The following is a 17317-nucleotide window of genomic DNA, read 5'->3' on the forward strand; positions in this document are numbered from 1 at the left end:
TTTAGACTTTGATTAAGAGTTAAACATGTGGAGTGATAGCATAGGCTCAGATTATCAAACTTGCAGGGAAACTAGCATACACAGATTCAAGTAGGCAGGGATATAAACTAACCATAATCTGGTAAGTCTAGACAACATGTGTATCCTATTTCATACTTCATATCATATTGCTAACAGAGAACTTAAGTAATCTAAACACAGGTAGGTTGACCACAAAGCAGTTAAACACATAAACATAGATGTCAAGCCACATGAGTTGAACTAACATAAGTTTGACTGAAGAACACACTGATTATAAGCACAAAAATCATCTTCACCTAGGGCTAGCAGATGGCTAAACTAATCTAAACATGCCTAAACAAAGATTTATCCCATATAATAAGTCTATCAAAACAACATAAGCATATTCTGAACCTATCTAAGATAAACAGTAAACGAGACTCAACAATAATCCACGAAACTAAACTAATCTAAGCACACCAAACAAGTTTAACTATTAAACAAAATAAGACAGGAACATCATTTAATTAACTGAACTAACACATAAACATGCTAAACTATACAAACAATAAACTAAACTAAGACATAACAAAAAAAAAGAACAGGAAAATGCAGGAAATAAAGAGAGAAAGGGGAATTACCTTGTTTATGTGTAGCCGTGAAAAGATTTGAACTTGGAGAGTTTAGTTGTTCCCCCAAATGCTTAGAATCACACATAACCCAAAAATAATTAAAGATTTCAGATATATAGCCATTCAATTGCAAAAAAAATAGGAGAAAGAAGGTGGTAATACCGTGTTTGGGGGTTGGTTTAGGTGAGAAATGGCGGAAGCAATTAATACTTTGCCTTTCTTGGCCTTGCAAGGCCTGTACAAGGTTGTTGCGCTCTGTAACTTTGCCATTTTGGGCGTGTATGACAATGAGAGAGAAAAGGGGAAGCCAGGCGGCTAGGGTTTCATGGAAGTGGGGAGAGGGTGAGGGAGGAGAGAGGGGTAAGGGGTGTTTGGGGTGTGAAAATGAAAACAAAGAGGGGTATTACCCTTTTTAACTAATGTTGAGTTGGGTCAAGTCCAATCGGACTGGGCCTGGTCCATTTTTAAAGGGAAATTGGATTGTCCTGATATATACACGCATATACGTGTGATTTCCATGTATATCTGCGTATATACACGTATATATGCATGATTTTGGCACTTGTTTTAATTAATAACCAAAATTAAGACAAAGCTAATTAATTTAGATCATTAGGCGTAATTAAATGAGACTAATTAAACAAACTAAAGGCTAGATCTTGCAAATATTGTCCTTAAATTGACTTATCTAATCAGGCTATTTCAAATATGGCCGCTTTAGTTCAATGAGCCAATTTAAAGTAACATATTTGCATAAATGACCTTACTCGACCAAGTAGAAAGACAAACTTGCAATACTGACCTCAATTATGGGAATTGATTTCCAACTGGGTCATAATTGAACTATCGATTGATTTTTTCAATTGTAGCAATTTAATGAACAATTTACAGAATTAATCACTATTAAAGACTCGATTAATTATGATAAAAATTCTAATAAATTGAGCATGCAAAAAAATCAAGAATTAAGGAGTAAGATGATTAATTCGTTTTTATTAATCAGATTCCTTGAATTAGACAGAGTAAAATACTTGCTAATTGATAATTTAATAATTCAAACAATTAAATAATTGCTGTAAATTTCTTTTTGTCCTGGTTAATTTAGCAAATGTCATAATTGTTGCAAGAAATGTGTAAATTAATTTCTAAATGACTCATAACATTATAGGAATTATTTTACCAATTAAGAATGGTAAAATATTATCTAAATAATTTTATAAAATCATTTCGACTTCTTAAAAAAAAAAATACACATTTCACTCTGTTTGATATCCAAGGACTCTAGTAATTAAATAAATTATGGGAGGTCAAAAATTAGGTGTCAACAACTAGTTGGGGTCAATTTGCCCCAAAACTATGCAAAATGGAACAAATTTGCCCTTATTTTTTAAACGGTGGAAGGTTAGCACCCGGTGATGACACATATTACGCAATTAAGAACTAATTCTCGAAAACAAAGGGTAAATTTGAACCTTTCCCATAGTTCAGAGGCAAATTTGATCTTTTTGCACAATTCAAGGGCAAATTTAACCCTTCCACCTAGTTTTGAGTTTCTAAATTCTTGTGTTCCTCCTTTCTCTCTTCGGCCGCTATATCTACCACTAATCACCCTTTCTTCCTCCTTCCTCCTTCCTCCTTGTGTCTCCCTGCCACCATCATTATCATCACATCACCACCATATTCTCTTCCCCTTTCCTTTCTCTTTCTCTCACCTCGTCACCACCCACAACACTAGGAGGGAATATGCTAAACGACTTAAACATGCACTATAGAATACTATTCTAATGCAGATGTATAGCCACATTTGGAACAAGGAAGGAAGAAAGGGTGATTGGAGATAGAGGTAATGCCACGAAGAGAGAAAATAGGAATTAAAAAAATTGTACAGCCGCATAGGGGTCAAATTTTATTCCTTTTTTCTCTCTTTGTGTGACTACCTCTACCGCCGATCATTCTTTATTCCTCCACTGACCCCTATATGCAGCTATACAACTATATTAAAGTAGTATTCTATATTGCATGTTCAAGTCGTTTAAACATCCCCTCCTAGTGGTGTAGGTGGTGGTGGGGTGGGGATGAGAGGGAAAGGGGAAAAGAAGATGGTGGTGCAGGTGATTATGACCAGTGTTTTATAAGGCGGGGGTGTGAGGTGGACCGTTTTACTTAGCACGGGGCGTAAAACCCATCGAACTTTAAAATTTTAATTTAAAATAACACAAAAAATACAAAAATACATTTATAGTTTAAACAATTTAAAAGGCTGAAGTGGTTAAAACACCCCCAAGCTTGGCGTGGATTATTATTTTCGTCCCTGAACTATACCTACTACTAAAAACACTACACTTGGATAAGTGAATTCTTGGATAAGTGATTTAAAACATTAGTAGTTTGGGGGTGTTTTAACCACTTCTAACATGATTAAAAGATTTATAGAAAACAAAACTTCTAACTTGATTTTACAAGTATAAATGATGCAATAATATAAAAACCTCTTACGAGATGCAAATCAAGTCTAACATCTTACCTCTCAAACAATAAAAGAATCACAATTTCTTAAAATATATTACTATACATACTATGTAACTTACCTCCCTAAATAAAAATAATTAATAAACTTTATCAGTATTATTACTAAAACATCACTCCTTCATGAATAAAAATAAAATTACTTTCAAATAGTGAAATAATAAAATATGATTATTTTGAGACACAAGACAAAAAACATGAAGATTAATGACAAGTGAAGATGTAAAATCTGGCTATGTATTTTTAAAAGAAATATTTAGTAATATTCACCGTCACGATGTTCTCAAATAGTAAATATGCAATACAACGACTTATTATTTGAGCTACTCTCATTCTTCTTAATTTATAGATGAAAAAAAACTATCAAGCATCATTCATTTGTTAAAGAATTATGGGGAACAATGTTAACTAAGGAATTTGATACACAATTTATGTAAGAACAATTAGTCGAGCCGGAGCGTAAGGCATTAGGCGTGTTTAGGGCGTACCGTCGGGCGCTTAATGCATAAGCCTCACATGTAAGCCTCGAGGCGTTTTGTCAGTGCCTCCCCCCCCCCTCCCCCAGGGGGGGCGAGTTCCGAGGCAAGTCCCCAAAACTGCCTTTTAAAAACATTGATTATGACAATGGTGGCGGCCGGTGGGGAGACACAAGGAGAAAGGAGGAAGAAAGGGTGACTGGTGATCGAGATAGTGGCGGGAAGAGAGAAAGGAGGAACGCAAAAAAAAAAAAAAAAAAAAAAAAAAAACTCAAAATTAGGAAAGGGTCAAATTTGCCCTTGAACTATGTCAAAGTGTCAAATTTACTCCAAAACTATGCGAAAGCTTTAAATTAACCCTCCATTAAAAAAAAAAAAATCAATCCTTACTGCAAGACACGTGCGGCATCACCGAGTGCTAAGCTTCCACCGTTTAAAAATAAGAATAAGGACAAATTTGTTCCATTCCTCAGAGTTTAAAAACAAATTTAACCCCAACTAGTAACGACGAGGACACTAACTATAAATGGAGGGCAAATACTTTGGTACAGTTCAAGGGCAAAAAGTCAGGTGAGATTAATCTAATTCATCTTCCTCAATAATAATTTCCGTTTTATATTCCTAAAATAAAAGTAAAAGAGGCATATGGAATTGGAAACTAAGATGTGAACCACATGCTCCCTTAATAATTGTAAAATATACTCCCGCCGTCCAATTTATGTGGCATCATTTAATTTAAAACAGAATTTAAGAAAGAAACAAGTCTTAAATATTTTTGTGGCCGTAAATTACCTCAAAAAGTTAAATTGTTCCTAAATATAACAAAAGTGATAGTTTTTTGGAGACAGATTAAAAAGAAAAGTTCGTCACGTAAATTGGCATAAAGGGTGTACTCTTAACTTTTTTTCTTTCAATAGTCGCATTCAATCGAATTATAACGTTAGACGATGAAATTATTTATGAACATTATTGTTGTAATTTTTATTGATAAATAGTACTATTCCTTTTTTCTCCCCGTCCCTTTCCTTTACAATTAATTTCTGTTATATTTTTAAAATTTAAAATGAAAATGACGCGTGGTTTCTTGTTCTTTCACTTTTGATTGAAGGTAGAAATCAATTAGCCAGAAGCAACATGGACATTCTAAGGATTCCTACGTTGATTTTTATAAGTGAAAATAGTGACAGTATGAGTTTTAAGGTGTGCAAACTGAACACGTCAGAGCAATTGAGACCAGTAATAGTCAACCAAAAGAAATAAGGGGAGATTAGGTGGACAACACAACTACAAGACAATCCACCAATGAAAATGGTGGTGCTTATTCAATATCCCATTTTTTTAGTTCTTTGTCTGTTAGTAAATTTGTACTAGAAAGAAGAAAAAAGGAAATTTCATGATGTGAATAAACTGAAAAGAAACAAAAATATCAAAAAAGGAGGTGCCAAGAGTGCACGTTAAATGTTTGCTCTTTTTTCATCTTTCTTTTGAGCATTAGAAAAGTAAACTACCCGAATTTCTTGTTTTGCTCAAAAGGGTCCACAAGAATTATATAAAAAATTGGTTTGACAATTTAAGAAGCTTTGTGTACTTCTTCTTGCTGTTCCATTTTTCAGTCATATTGTAAGTGCTATTGCTCTCTTATAGTCCCTATTATGAATTCTAATGCTTATTTTGGCAAGTGGTGTGGAAAGTTTGATTCTTTTTCTTTTTTACAATTGCTATGATGGGATTTGTGTCAGAAAATTTAGAGTGGGAGTTCAAGATTGATTTTTTTTTCCTACTTTTGTTGTTAATTGAACCTATTGTTCTCTTTTCTTGGATAATATGTTTGTTGGTTGCTGACTATCAATTATTGATGCCTAAGTTTATGTTGTCATGCTATTGTCTGCTGTTTTTGATCAAATACAACTGTGTGTTGCTTATCAAGAGTTTATTTAATCTGGTAAGAAGTTTGTGTATCCATGTAGGATAAGTGTGAGATTTATGGATTGAATCTAACTAAGTATTTAATTGGGATATAATGGTCCTGAATAGAGCGGAATGGATATAGGCGATTCATAAACTGAACCTAATTATTTCGAGATGGAGGAGTAGTTGATTGACTACTAGCCAGACTGAATGAAAATGTATCAAGCGGATGCATAATTTAGTTCCAGGAGATAGGGGTTGATGAATCAGAACGTGTAAAGGGAAGAAATTTCCCATCTAGCTGTAGCCTGTAGGTATCCTGAACCATTATGTTTGAACAACCTTGAGTGATCAAAGTAAAGATAGTTGGGAAAGAATAATGTAAAAAGAACTAAAGAAAGCTAGTGATTGGGTAATGAAGAAGATTATGTGTTTACATGACCAAATTTATCACTGACATAGTGGGGCAATACTAGTATTTCTCGTTCAAATTGCTCGGAAAATGTTAAATGTTTTAAGTGCTATGACGTACAACCTTTATGTACAATTACATTGGTTATCTTTACTTGATTCTTGAGGCAATAGTTCTTTCTTTACTACTTCCAGTGAAAGAGTTGAAGTTTGTCTGTTGCTGGCTCTAATAGACTCTTTTGATCTCTTTATTGGCTCATGTTCAGGTTTCATATCATAAATGGCGGCAATGTTGGCTTCTCAAAGCTGTTATTGCCGCAGAGGAGAATCAATAAATCATGGAAGCAATGTAAACAACCTCAGTTTTTCAGGCTCAATCTCTATCCTAGTTTTGTCGAAATTTGATAGAGAATCTGCTAAACCTCCTAGAAGGATTCACCGGCTGAAAGTGCAAGTGCAACAGACTGAGTCCCCCGAAAAAGTAGGTATAAATGGTCGTCCAGCTAAAATGGTACCTACAAGTGAAGTTACAAAGAGAATAGCATCGCCATCTGTAAATGGTTCTGGGATTGTTAATGGTTCCACACAGAGAATCAATGGAGCAAATATAGTTAAGCGGGTTCCTACTCCAGCTCCTGCAAAGAAGACAAAATCTAAAGAACTTCTGCCTCCTGAAGATCTAAAGGTTTTACCTTCAGATGAAAGTTTCAGCTGGGCTAACGAGAATTATAACTCCATCCAAAGAAGTATAGATGTGTGGTCCTTTGTCCTTTCGCTACGGGCACGTGTTTTCTTGGACAATGCAAAATGGACATATGTTGGTGGCTTTACTGAAGATAAACAGGTTAGTTTTCTTTTATCTTTATTCTATTTGAATTCATATTTAAGGGTAACGTTGTACCTAGTCCAGGGATACTCTCTTATCCCTTCTTCGTCTTCTCGGATTATGTGATTTTATGAGCATTATGAGTAGTGAGCTTTGTACATGCAGAAAATCAGAAGACGTGGAACTGCTTCATGGTTAAGAGAATGTGTGCTGCAGCTTGGTCCTACATTTATCAAACTTGGGCAGTTATCCTCTACTAGATCTGATCTATTTCCTCGAGAATTTGTTGATGAGCTTGCTAAGTTGCAGGTATAGCTAACCTTCTTTCTGAGAAAGCGAACATGATCTCCTTTAGTTCACACTTGAAAATGAATTATCTGAGCATGACTTTGATTTTGTATTGCATTGTAATCATTCAGGACAGAGTACCGGCCTTCTCCCCCAAGAAAGCAAAAGAGTTTATTAAAAAGGAGCTGGGAGTTCCAGTTGATATTTTGTATAAGGAGTTTGAAGATCAACCCCTTGCAGCAGCTAGTCTTGGTCAGGTGTTTGGTTTATTTATATTTTCTTTTATATCTTTGAAGTTAACTGTATTCTTTAAGCTCTGATTTCTCAAAAGATATTATCTAGTCCAAGATCTTTGCTAAAATGAAGCCCATCAACTTTGATGAAATGAAGCACAAAATGGTTACCTTTTAGATTGTAGCCAGACTTTAGCAACCTGATCTTCCGTAATACTGCAAGTAATTCGTCCTGATTTTCTGTTTGTAAAATGCTCTTAGGTGCACCGGGCTATCTTACATAACGGAGAGAAAGTTGTTGTAAAAGTTCAGAGACCCGGCCTAAAGAAACTATTCGACATTGATCTGAGTAAGTATTATGCACTAGAAATATTAGTCAATCATGTTTACTGCTTACTGAAAGTTCAACATTCTCTCCTTTGATTCAGAAAATTTAAAGTTGATCGCGGAGTACTTTCAGAAAAGTGAAACTCTTGGTGGTCCAACTCGCGACTGGATAGGAATATATGAAGAATGTGCAAAGTAAGCCAGAATATTCTAGTCCATGCTCTTAGGAAAGCTAGACGTAATGGCAATTGCTATAACTAATATTTTTGTCCATTTTGTGCTGTTTTACTCAACCCCCTTACCTTTCTAGTCTACCCGAATATACTGAACCTTTTGTCAAAATTACAAATTTTTCCTTCTGCAAAACTAGCTGACCTCAGATATATGATTATTTTTTTAGCCATCTGACATTTTTACAAGGAATCGTCTCTCTTCTATGAACTTCCAGTCTTTAACTGTTGTTTTAACTATCTCCTGTCCTAGCCCTAAAAGAATAAAGAACCTTAGGTCTTGCTGAATATGATGAACAATTCAAACATTTCCTTTCATTCTAGTTAAGGAAGTCATCTAATTCGTGCTGATGGTATTATATAGTTCTCGAATCCCTTGCATTGATATTTTGATGTGTGTAGAATAAGACTATTTGGTTGAGCTGAAAAGTGGATACAATTGAAAGATATTACAAAATGGACAAAGGGTGCGAGATATATAATTTGTTTTGTAACCTTACAAAAGGTCTGGAAGTAAAGGTGGAAAGGAGGTGCAAACCGAGAGGGAATTTTTTTTTTTTTTTTTTTTTTTGGGTTTGTGTTATTTTGGGGGTTCGGGGGGGGGGGGGGGGGGGGGGGGGGTTGTTTTGCCTGTCCAAAAGCCGTTCCCACCTTTTAATATTCTTGCCTTTGTCATTCCTCCACCTATTGCTTGTAAAAGAATTTAAGTGATTTCAATGAAGATTGCAGCAAAGGAACCTCTACTACACCTAAAGCCTTACAATTAGAACCTTAAAGGTGAAGTTCAGGCACTACTTCCTTGGTGAAGTATCTCATTCTACAAAATTGGAACAAACCTGTCATGCTTAAGATAGGAGAAACGGGAGGCGTATCCCTTAGTACTTCTTCTTATCCAGTGTGCTGATGGTCCATAAGACCTATACTTTCAAACACATCTGTGCTTTTATAGTTTTTATTGTATTTCAAATTATTGTATAAAAGTTGCACGCGGCTTTATACTTCCAAACTCATCTGTACTTTTGGAATCTCCATTGTATTTCAAATCATTGTATAAAAGTTGGACGCATGATTTAATCACATTAAATATTAAAACAATTCCTAAACATAATGGAAAACAGAAACTGAGAGCCTCTAGTGGTTACGAAGTGGTAAATAAGCACAATAATTTGAGAAGTTACCAAGTCAGTTGTAGAGTTGCAGTGGAAGCAACTTTTTCATTGACTTCAACTAATTATCTCTCAAGATCCTTGAAGTACTTTTTATGTTTTATATCAATCTACTACTTCAATTGTATATTTGCAAAAAGTACTAGCTAATTCTTAATACCAATAAATAAATGAGGGGATGATACTTTAGTTTCTTGTTCATATGTAGGGACTGACTGTATAGTGATTGTATGTGCTCACTTGAACTTTATTATTCTTCTTTCTTCTTGTGCCTTTATGTGTCTTATGTACTTGGTCAATAAATATATATAAACTACAAGCCTTATAGTATACTCTTTTTTTTTTTTTTTTTTTTTTTGAAACTGGTAATGTTAAGTCTTATAGAATACTTACTACTTAGATTCCTAGATTTTCTTCTGTACAAGATATCTGCTTCTTTTTCTTTCATCTAAATTAAGTTTTACTCCAAACCCATCGGGAGCCACCTGAGGTGCTCAAGATCTTTCACTTAGACACCTCAAGTACGCCCTGTTCCATTTAGACACCTGAACTTGACTTAAAATGTGTTATTAGACACCTTTTGCAGATGTGGCAATGTGCGTGTCCTTCACATTTTTTTGGAGCGTGAAAGAGAATAATTTTGTGTTTTTTTTTTCTCCTTCATCTTCTTCCTCCCTCCTACCACTTTCTTCACCATATCCACCATATCTCTCAAAGCCGCCAAATGGGCCATAAAAACCACAAGGATTCTCAAGATTCTTGCAATTTCAACTCAATTTCTTCCTCCTCTAAATCTCCCACAAGAATCACTAAATCTCCATCCTTCTAATTGAGACCCAATTGGGTTAAGAATTCAAAAATTGAGACAAACTCCACAATCTCTAGCTCCAAATTGTTGGTGGCACATGTAGATGCAGTGATCTTATATAAAGAGGATGGAGCCGTCGAAATCACTCTTTCAAGAAAATATTATCTCCGTTTCCATGGCCACCACTATCTTCAAGAAATGAAACCCAATTAAAGAGAAAACATAATATTATCTCCGTTTCCATGGCCACCGCTATATTCAAGAAATGAAAACATAATTTCACCTTTCCATAATTCAAAATCAATTGAAGGAGCCATCAAAATCACTGTTTTGTTAGTTTGGATTGAAGAAATTGAGATGACTCCACTAAAGCTCATCTAAAGATGGAAAATCATAATTGAAGGAAAGATTTTTAGATTTCATAAATTGTAGTCAATTGAAAGCTGTGGAAATAGTGGTTATGGCAGAGGGCAATGGAGGTTGAAGAAAATGGGAGGTGGATCGAGGTGGTGCTTGGAAAATTAGGATTTTTTTTTTCTTTATTTTTTGTTTTTTAATTATCTAAATAGTGAGAAAATAATGCTTCTAATCATATTTTATTTTTAATAATTATTTTGAATACATATGCCACGTGTCTTTATTTAATTCGTCACCTTGCCACGTCATCGGCGAGTGTATCACACTCACTTTACATATTTGGCTGATTATGCAAAAAATGTCTAATTGAAACAAATTTTAGGTAGTGTAAATGCTCAATAGAAACACCCCTAAGTTGAGGCTGGAGCACCTCAGGTGGCTCCCGATGGGTTTGGCCTTAATTTTTCTAGCATATAAAGATCATCTATATCTACCAGAGTCACAAATTTCATCGCAAAAAGTATATTTTCTTGCTTTCACCCCTTCAGATGAGAACCTTGTGGTCACCACTGTGCAAAGGTATACGATGTAGAATTTTCCATATTTAGATCAGATTGACATTCCTGACTACCTTCTTTCCATACTTTTGACTCCTTGATGGTCTGTCATACTTCCTAATTCTTTTCTGGCTTCAGCTTTTCACACTTAGTAAAAGCAGAGGAACTTTTTAGAAAAGAAGTTATAGGATGAAGATCACACGAGATATATGGCCTCAGAGCCGATAATTGTTCAGAATTCAAACTTCTAGAATGCGTTCTCTTATCTGCAGACTTGGATTCGTAGTTAGAGCTGCTTTACTGTGTATTTATATATCCGCTACTTATATCCAGTAGTGCCTCTCATAAGCTTATTGCTTATTTGGTCTCCAATAAATCACCATTTGGTCAAGATTTAATTTTATTCATTGCTAAGAGATGTCTCAAACCCGCAACCTTCTGATAAATCTGAAAGGAGTAGAAGATATTTCTATCTGCTAAACTTTGTCTTCATGAAATTTTCAGGATATTGTATGAGGAAATCGATTATATAAATGAAGGGAAGAATGCTGATAGATTTCGCCGGGACTTTCGGAACATAAAGTGGGTCCGAGTGCCTGTATGTTTCCTTCCTCATTCCAACCCAAACAATTTATAATTTGCTTCCTTTTATCTTTTCTTTTATGTTGTTTTTTAACATTATCAGTTAATCAGTTGGCGTTTTACTACTACTAAAAGAAATATATTTCTTTCACTGGCTGTTATGATAAATCATAAGTACCTTATTTCCTAACTTAATTTCATTATTTTCCTTTTCCAATTTAGCTGGTATACTGGGACTATACAGCAACTAAGGTTTTGACTCTGGAATACGTTCCAGGTTCCTCTCGGTGCTTTGTCCTCCTTTTTGTTCAATAAATACTTTCATTTGATTTATCCTGAATAAGGTTCCATTACCTTAATGAACAGGGATAAAGATCAACCAGTTGGATCAGATAGATTCACGGGGTTATAGCCGATCCCGGATTGCATCTCGTTCCATAGAAGCCTATTTAATTCAGGTAAATTGGTTATTGCACTCATTCTTAAATCTTCTGGATAGATGCTAATCAGCTGGGTTAGATGCTATTCCTTTGTGTCTGATACTCTTTTCCTGACATTACCTTGTGCAGATACTGAAGACTGGTTTTTTCCATGCTGATCCACATCCGGGGAATCTTGCAATTGATGTTGACGAAGCTCTAATCTATTATGACTTTGGTATGATGGGAGACATCAAGAGTTTCACAAGGGAGAGATTACTGGGACTTTTTTATGCTGTCTACGAAAAGGACGCAAAAAAGGTCAGTCTAGGTTTTCTTTTTGTGTAATTTATAGAAGTACAATTGGGAACCAAATGCATTGGGCCACTCCTATGCCCCGTAGTCTTAGTACAAGCTGATGAAAATATACCTGCTATCGTTATGGTCCCGACACGCTCTATGTTTTCTTCATATTTATAGAAATTCTTTGTTTTTTTGAGTGTGTTGTTTTCCTACTATCCATCAAGAGGTATGCTTAGGTGCTTCATTCTTTCGGGTTTAACGTAGCCATTAGCAACAACAACGAACAACAACATACCCAGTATAATCCCACTAGGCTGGGTCTGGGGAACATAGCCTAAGCATGGTAGAAATGTTATTATATGATCAACTAAACATTCGAGATCAAATAAATAATTTTGCGTGGTTGCGTCGTCTTTACACTGTTTGCTTCTGTCCTCAATTAGAAAAAAGTTTTCTTTCCATTTTAACAATAGACAATATAGTAACTCTCTGAAATAATTTATCAAAAAGATACTCTGAAATATGTTTAGTTAAAGGAATCAGTTGAACATAAAGATAAGCAGCATCCTGGAATGATGTAACAGTAAAGCACTATTTTCATAAACATGAGCAATTTCCATCCTGGGAGAGCCTGCTACATGAACTAGTTTAATTCTAAAGTTCTTACAACACTAGAGAGAATCATAAAGTTGTTGTATTTAGGGTAAGTTGGACAGTGAAGGATGATTTAGAAGTGACTAGATACATTTTTCAAAGAAAAGAAACTACTCAAAATTTCATTCAGTTAGTCTAGTTAGTTACTTTCAGTTTGGACTCTCCTAGCGAACGAATCTTGTAAGACAATCAGCCTTTTGCTTCATGCTCCACATGCGTTTACCACCTGTCACCTGCCTCAGTAACTTTTGAATGACATTTGCTTGTTTCCTTGCTTTAGCAAATTGCATTCAAAGATTTTAGTGTAGGGAGAGCTAATTCTTTATGTATATTAATTAGACAAATACTATGTTTGTTCAGGTTATGCAAGGGCTTATTGATCTGGGAGCACTTCAGCCTACAGGAGACATGTCAGCTGTATGTATACCCTGGCCCCCAACCCCTGCAAAGAAAAAGGGAAAAATCACGAATGAATTTAAGGGCTTATCTAAGACTAGCTATCTATTGACACTTCTTAAAATTTTTGTTCTTCTTAGGTGAGGAGATCTGTTCAGTTTTTCTTGGATAACTTGTTGAATCAAAGACCGGATCAGCAGCAGACTTTGGCTGCAATTGGTGAGGTATGCAGAATTTGCAATTTTTCTCTTAAAATAGCTAAGTTTATTAGTAATTTTGGCATCTTTTAGGATATTGAAGAGAATAATATATGGTGGACTATATTTGATTCAAATATTTGTCTGAGCCACTCGTTTAAGAGGTGTTTATGATGATTGGCCGCTATGTTGCTCGGACTCGGTGTCGGGTGTCGGATACGGGTACGGATCTAGAGGTTCGATTCAGCATAATCTAAATTTTAAGATTCGGGGGTACGGATCCAGGTGCGGATACGGGTGCGGTGATTCGGCTAAAATAATTCAAAATTATAAGAAATATAACTAAATCTATGCCTATAAATAAAAAACAAAAATAATTTTTTATAGTTATGTTTCATTTATAATTAAATATTAATTTTTAATTAGCTTGAAACTCTTCTAGATACAACAAGTGTCCACTCTTCAAGAGCTCTCCGTTTCTTTCAATTTGGCCTCAAATTTTTTCTCAGATTGGTCCATGGATTCGGTCAAAGTATCCAATGTCGTTTGACCAGATCCGACATGAATCCGGTGTCGGTGTCATGTCGTGTCGGACACGGGTGCGGCAGCAAAAGTGAAGGGTCCGAGCAACATAGATTGGCCGTAGTGTCTCATGGCATCCCTGTTCACTTGAACTCACTTTGTCAAAATCCTAAATTGTCTTTTGGGAAGTCTATTAGACTGATATGTTCCATTATTTTTGTTAAAAGTGTAGGGATTTTCTTTCCAATATCTTTTTTACTCACTACTATGGAACTAAAAGTAATCTTCATGGCTGAAGAAATTCTTAATGTGCCCCATGCATACTTGCTTGCATTTTTCTTCGTCCACCCTTAATAGTTAGTATAACAGTGTATTACATATAAAGAGCTTGAGAGGTTGTTAATAACTATCAAGGATTAGAGAACTTAAAGAGGTGGCTAATAAAATGGAATCTAGTTTACCAACTGTTAGCAGCAAACAAACTAAACAAAGCAACGAATAAGCAAAAGAGTTGGTTGTTCTCTGTAATTTGTTGGATTTTAATAATGTTATGACTATTCCAGTTAGTAGAGGAAGTGTCGTAGTCTGCTAAATTAGCTTCTCACTGGTGTGTCGAAACCACGTTCACTATACTTTTCAGCTGACTTGCAAAAACTTGTACTCAAACAATTAACCGCTGTAGCTACAATACTGAAATTTTAAGAATAAAGTGTTAGTTTCACTTCAAACTATCTTTGCATGTTTCACAATGTAACAAGAGGACGATAATGCAGGATTTGTTTGCTATAGCAACTGATCAACCATTCCGTTTCCCTTCAACCTTTACATTTGTGATCAGGGCATTTTCCACGCTAGAAGGTGCTCTCTCTCTCTCTCTCTCTCTCTCATTCTGAAAAGCAAGGAAACTTACATTAGTTAAATATACATGTCAAGATCCTTGACTTTTTACAGTCTAGTTATGATGTTATATCTTCTTACAGGTCACTGAACTGAATGTTTCCATCTCTTGTTGAAATCTTGCAGGGATCGGCTATATATTGGATCCCGCTTTCTCCTTTCCGAAGATTGCAGCACCATATGCACAGGTTTATAGATTGTCAAACACCTAACCTCGTCTAACAATTAAATCTTAGCCCCTTTATGGTCTAAAGTTGCTCGATCTATCCTGCAGGAGCTCTTGGACTTGAAACAGCAACGACCCAGTGGTCCACAACTTGTTCAGGAAATAAGGAAACAGGCTGCTGATGTACCCTATCAAACACTTGCTTAAAAATTTCTTGTTTTAAGTTCCGATCAAATAAAGCATGAGTGATACATAGCCCATCTTATGTGAAATACTTTCAGGTGCGGTCATCCACTATTTCCATGCCTTCAAGAGTTCAGCAGATAGAAGAGATCGTTAAACAGCTTGAATCTGGTGATCTGAAACTCAGAGTTCGGGTCCTTGAGGTAATTAGTTCACTGGAAATCAGTGTGACTTGCATAAATTATTCTATTTGGTTAACGAGCTTATAGTCTTAGACTATGATCTACATTATGATCTACATTAATTGAACTACTCTGGCAATCAGTCTCATGCAAATCGTTTCACTTTCTAATGCTTCTTGATATTGTGATCTTTTAAAGTCTGAGAGAGCAGCTCGGAAAGCTACAATTCTTCAAATGGCGACCATGTACACAGTTATAGGGGGTACCCTCCTAAACCTTGGTGTAACTTTTACCAGTCAAGGCAGTCAAATTTTCGCAAATGGTTCTTTTATTGGTGCAGGTGACCTTTTAAGGACTATCTTCAGGTTTAATGAATTTGAATTGCACTTGTGTTTTGCTACCAAATATTGACCTTATCTTTGTGCATGCAGGTGTTTTCCTGACTCTCTTGGTTAGGTCCATGCAAAGAGTGAACAAACTTGATAAATTTGAGAAAATGATTTAAGTCATTATACATTTCCTCCTTTTTCCCCCCTCTTGGCTTCATTTTTCCTTTTTTATTTTTATTGTTTTTGTGGGGGAGAGAGGGAGGGGGCAGGGAACCAAAATGTGACTTCTGGCCATATTTAGGAACCATTTTTATTATGTGGTGCAAGCATACGTACCAAAATTCAATTGGGAGGGGGATAAAAATGTTCCTCATATCTGTAACCATGTCCATATATATTTGTGTATAGCAATAAAATTTATGCTTCAAATTAAGGAATGCACGTATATCGCTAATCTCTCTCTCCTGTATTACTCAATAATCCCAATGTATGTGTTACTTTTTAATTCTTTTTGAATTAGTGTAGGTTGCGTAGGGGGTGTGTGAAAATTATCTTGATCAAACAGCTATAAGCTTTTAAGGATGCCCTGCCAATATGGATAATCAGCAAGTTGAATCACTTTGCACTAATGCACAGATATTGCAATAAAAACTTGCTACGGTTAGATACTAAATGACCTTTTGCAACACCAGCAGATGTTTGAAGGCTGAACAAATGGAGTCGTTTTGATTCCCATTATCTCAGGATTTATACTTTATAATTCTAAATAAGGACTGAAAAACATATATAAGAAAATGTTCTTTTTTAATGTCATTTTGGCATCAGACACTGTATTACATTTATTCTCAGAATTTCATTCTTGAACTGTAGGGACCCGGATAGCCATGATAAAGTAGGATCTATTATTACCCGTTCAAGTAGGATCAATTCGCAGGAATGCCCTTATTTTGGGGTGGTCTTTAATTTTTGTCTCTCAAATTGGTGGTCTTTAATTTTTACCCTTCGTCAAATACCATGAGATTTGGGGTTCGAATTTCGGTCAGTCAAAAAAAAAAAAAATCGCACGGCAGAGTTCTATAGCAAACTTAGGCCTATTCGGGCTAAAGTTAGGTTTGCAGGCAGAATTTTACCCGCTTCAGGCAAAGTTTCAAACTCTACCTTAGAGTTTTGGGTTGCGTTCAAAATTTTGCCTTAAGGCATAGTTTTGAAGGAAAAATTCTGCATCTGCCTTGCGAATTCAAGTTCTACCTGGCGAAATTTTTTTAAATTTTTGATTGAGCGGAGGTTTAAATCCGAAACTTAGAAATTTTACGCGAAGGACAAAAATTAAAGACCAATAATTTGAGGGACAAAAATTAAAGACCAGTGCATTTGAAGGGCACTCCGCACAAATAAATGATTCGTTATTAGCCCTTCTTAAATGAATATATTTCTATTGCAAAGTAGAATTAGTAAAGAAAGAAAGAATTATTTTCAATTCATTTCCCAATGAGTAAGAATGTTAGATGACTTATAGTAATAATTAGGGATGTAATAATATCATCATATTATTTATTATTTTTTAAAGGTGCCTCAAGTTAAACATGAACAAATAAATATGAACGAATGGAGTGATATAATACTCCTTCCGTTTACTTTTATTTATTCACTTTTGATTTTGCACATCCCTTAAGAAATAATAAATAAAGTGCATAATTTATCAATCTACCCATATTAATTGATGCATATTTTTATTGAATTTG

At 35.3% G+C, this 17317-nt stretch overlaps 1 protein-coding gene across 3 annotated transcripts; it reads left to right on the forward strand.

Annotated features, from left to right (window-relative positions):
* Positions 1-4926: 4926 nt before the first annotated feature.
* LOC132036245 (protein ACTIVITY OF BC1 COMPLEX KINASE 7, chloroplastic) lies at positions 4927-16008 on the forward strand. Of its 3 annotated transcripts, none has more exons than XM_059426527.1 (18): positions 4927-4945; positions 6220-6797; positions 6945-7088; positions 7199-7324; positions 7562-7649; positions 7729-7822; positions 11250-11343; positions 11550-11604; positions 11694-11785; positions 11897-12067; positions 13064-13120; positions 13240-13323; positions 14592-14676; positions 14842-14903; positions 14990-15064; positions 15163-15267; positions 15445-15586; positions 15678-16008. In XM_059426527.1, exons 2-18 carry the CDS (start codon positions 6234-6236, stop codon positions 15749-15751), a joined length of 2112 nt encoding a protein of 703 aa, XP_059282510.1. In that variant the 5' UTR covers positions 4927-4945; positions 6220-6233; the 3' UTR covers positions 15752-16008. The 3 variants fall into 3 exon arrangements, with proteins under 3 accessions (XP_059282510.1, XP_059282509.1, XP_059282511.1); XM_059426526.1 differs by lacking the exon at positions 4927-4945 and adding an exon at positions 4982-5254; XM_059426528.1 differs by lacking the exon at positions 4927-4945 and adding an exon at positions 5555-5576.
* The last annotated feature ends 1309 nt before the right edge of the window (positions 16009-17317 follow it).

The sequence above is a fragment of the Lycium ferocissimum genome, chromosome 11 (assembly GCF_029784015.1).
Source record: "Lycium ferocissimum isolate CSIRO_LF1 chromosome 11, AGI_CSIRO_Lferr_CH_V1, whole genome shotgun sequence".
NCBI classification, from domain to species: domain Eukaryota; kingdom Viridiplantae; phylum Streptophyta; class Magnoliopsida; order Solanales; family Solanaceae; genus Lycium; species Lycium ferocissimum.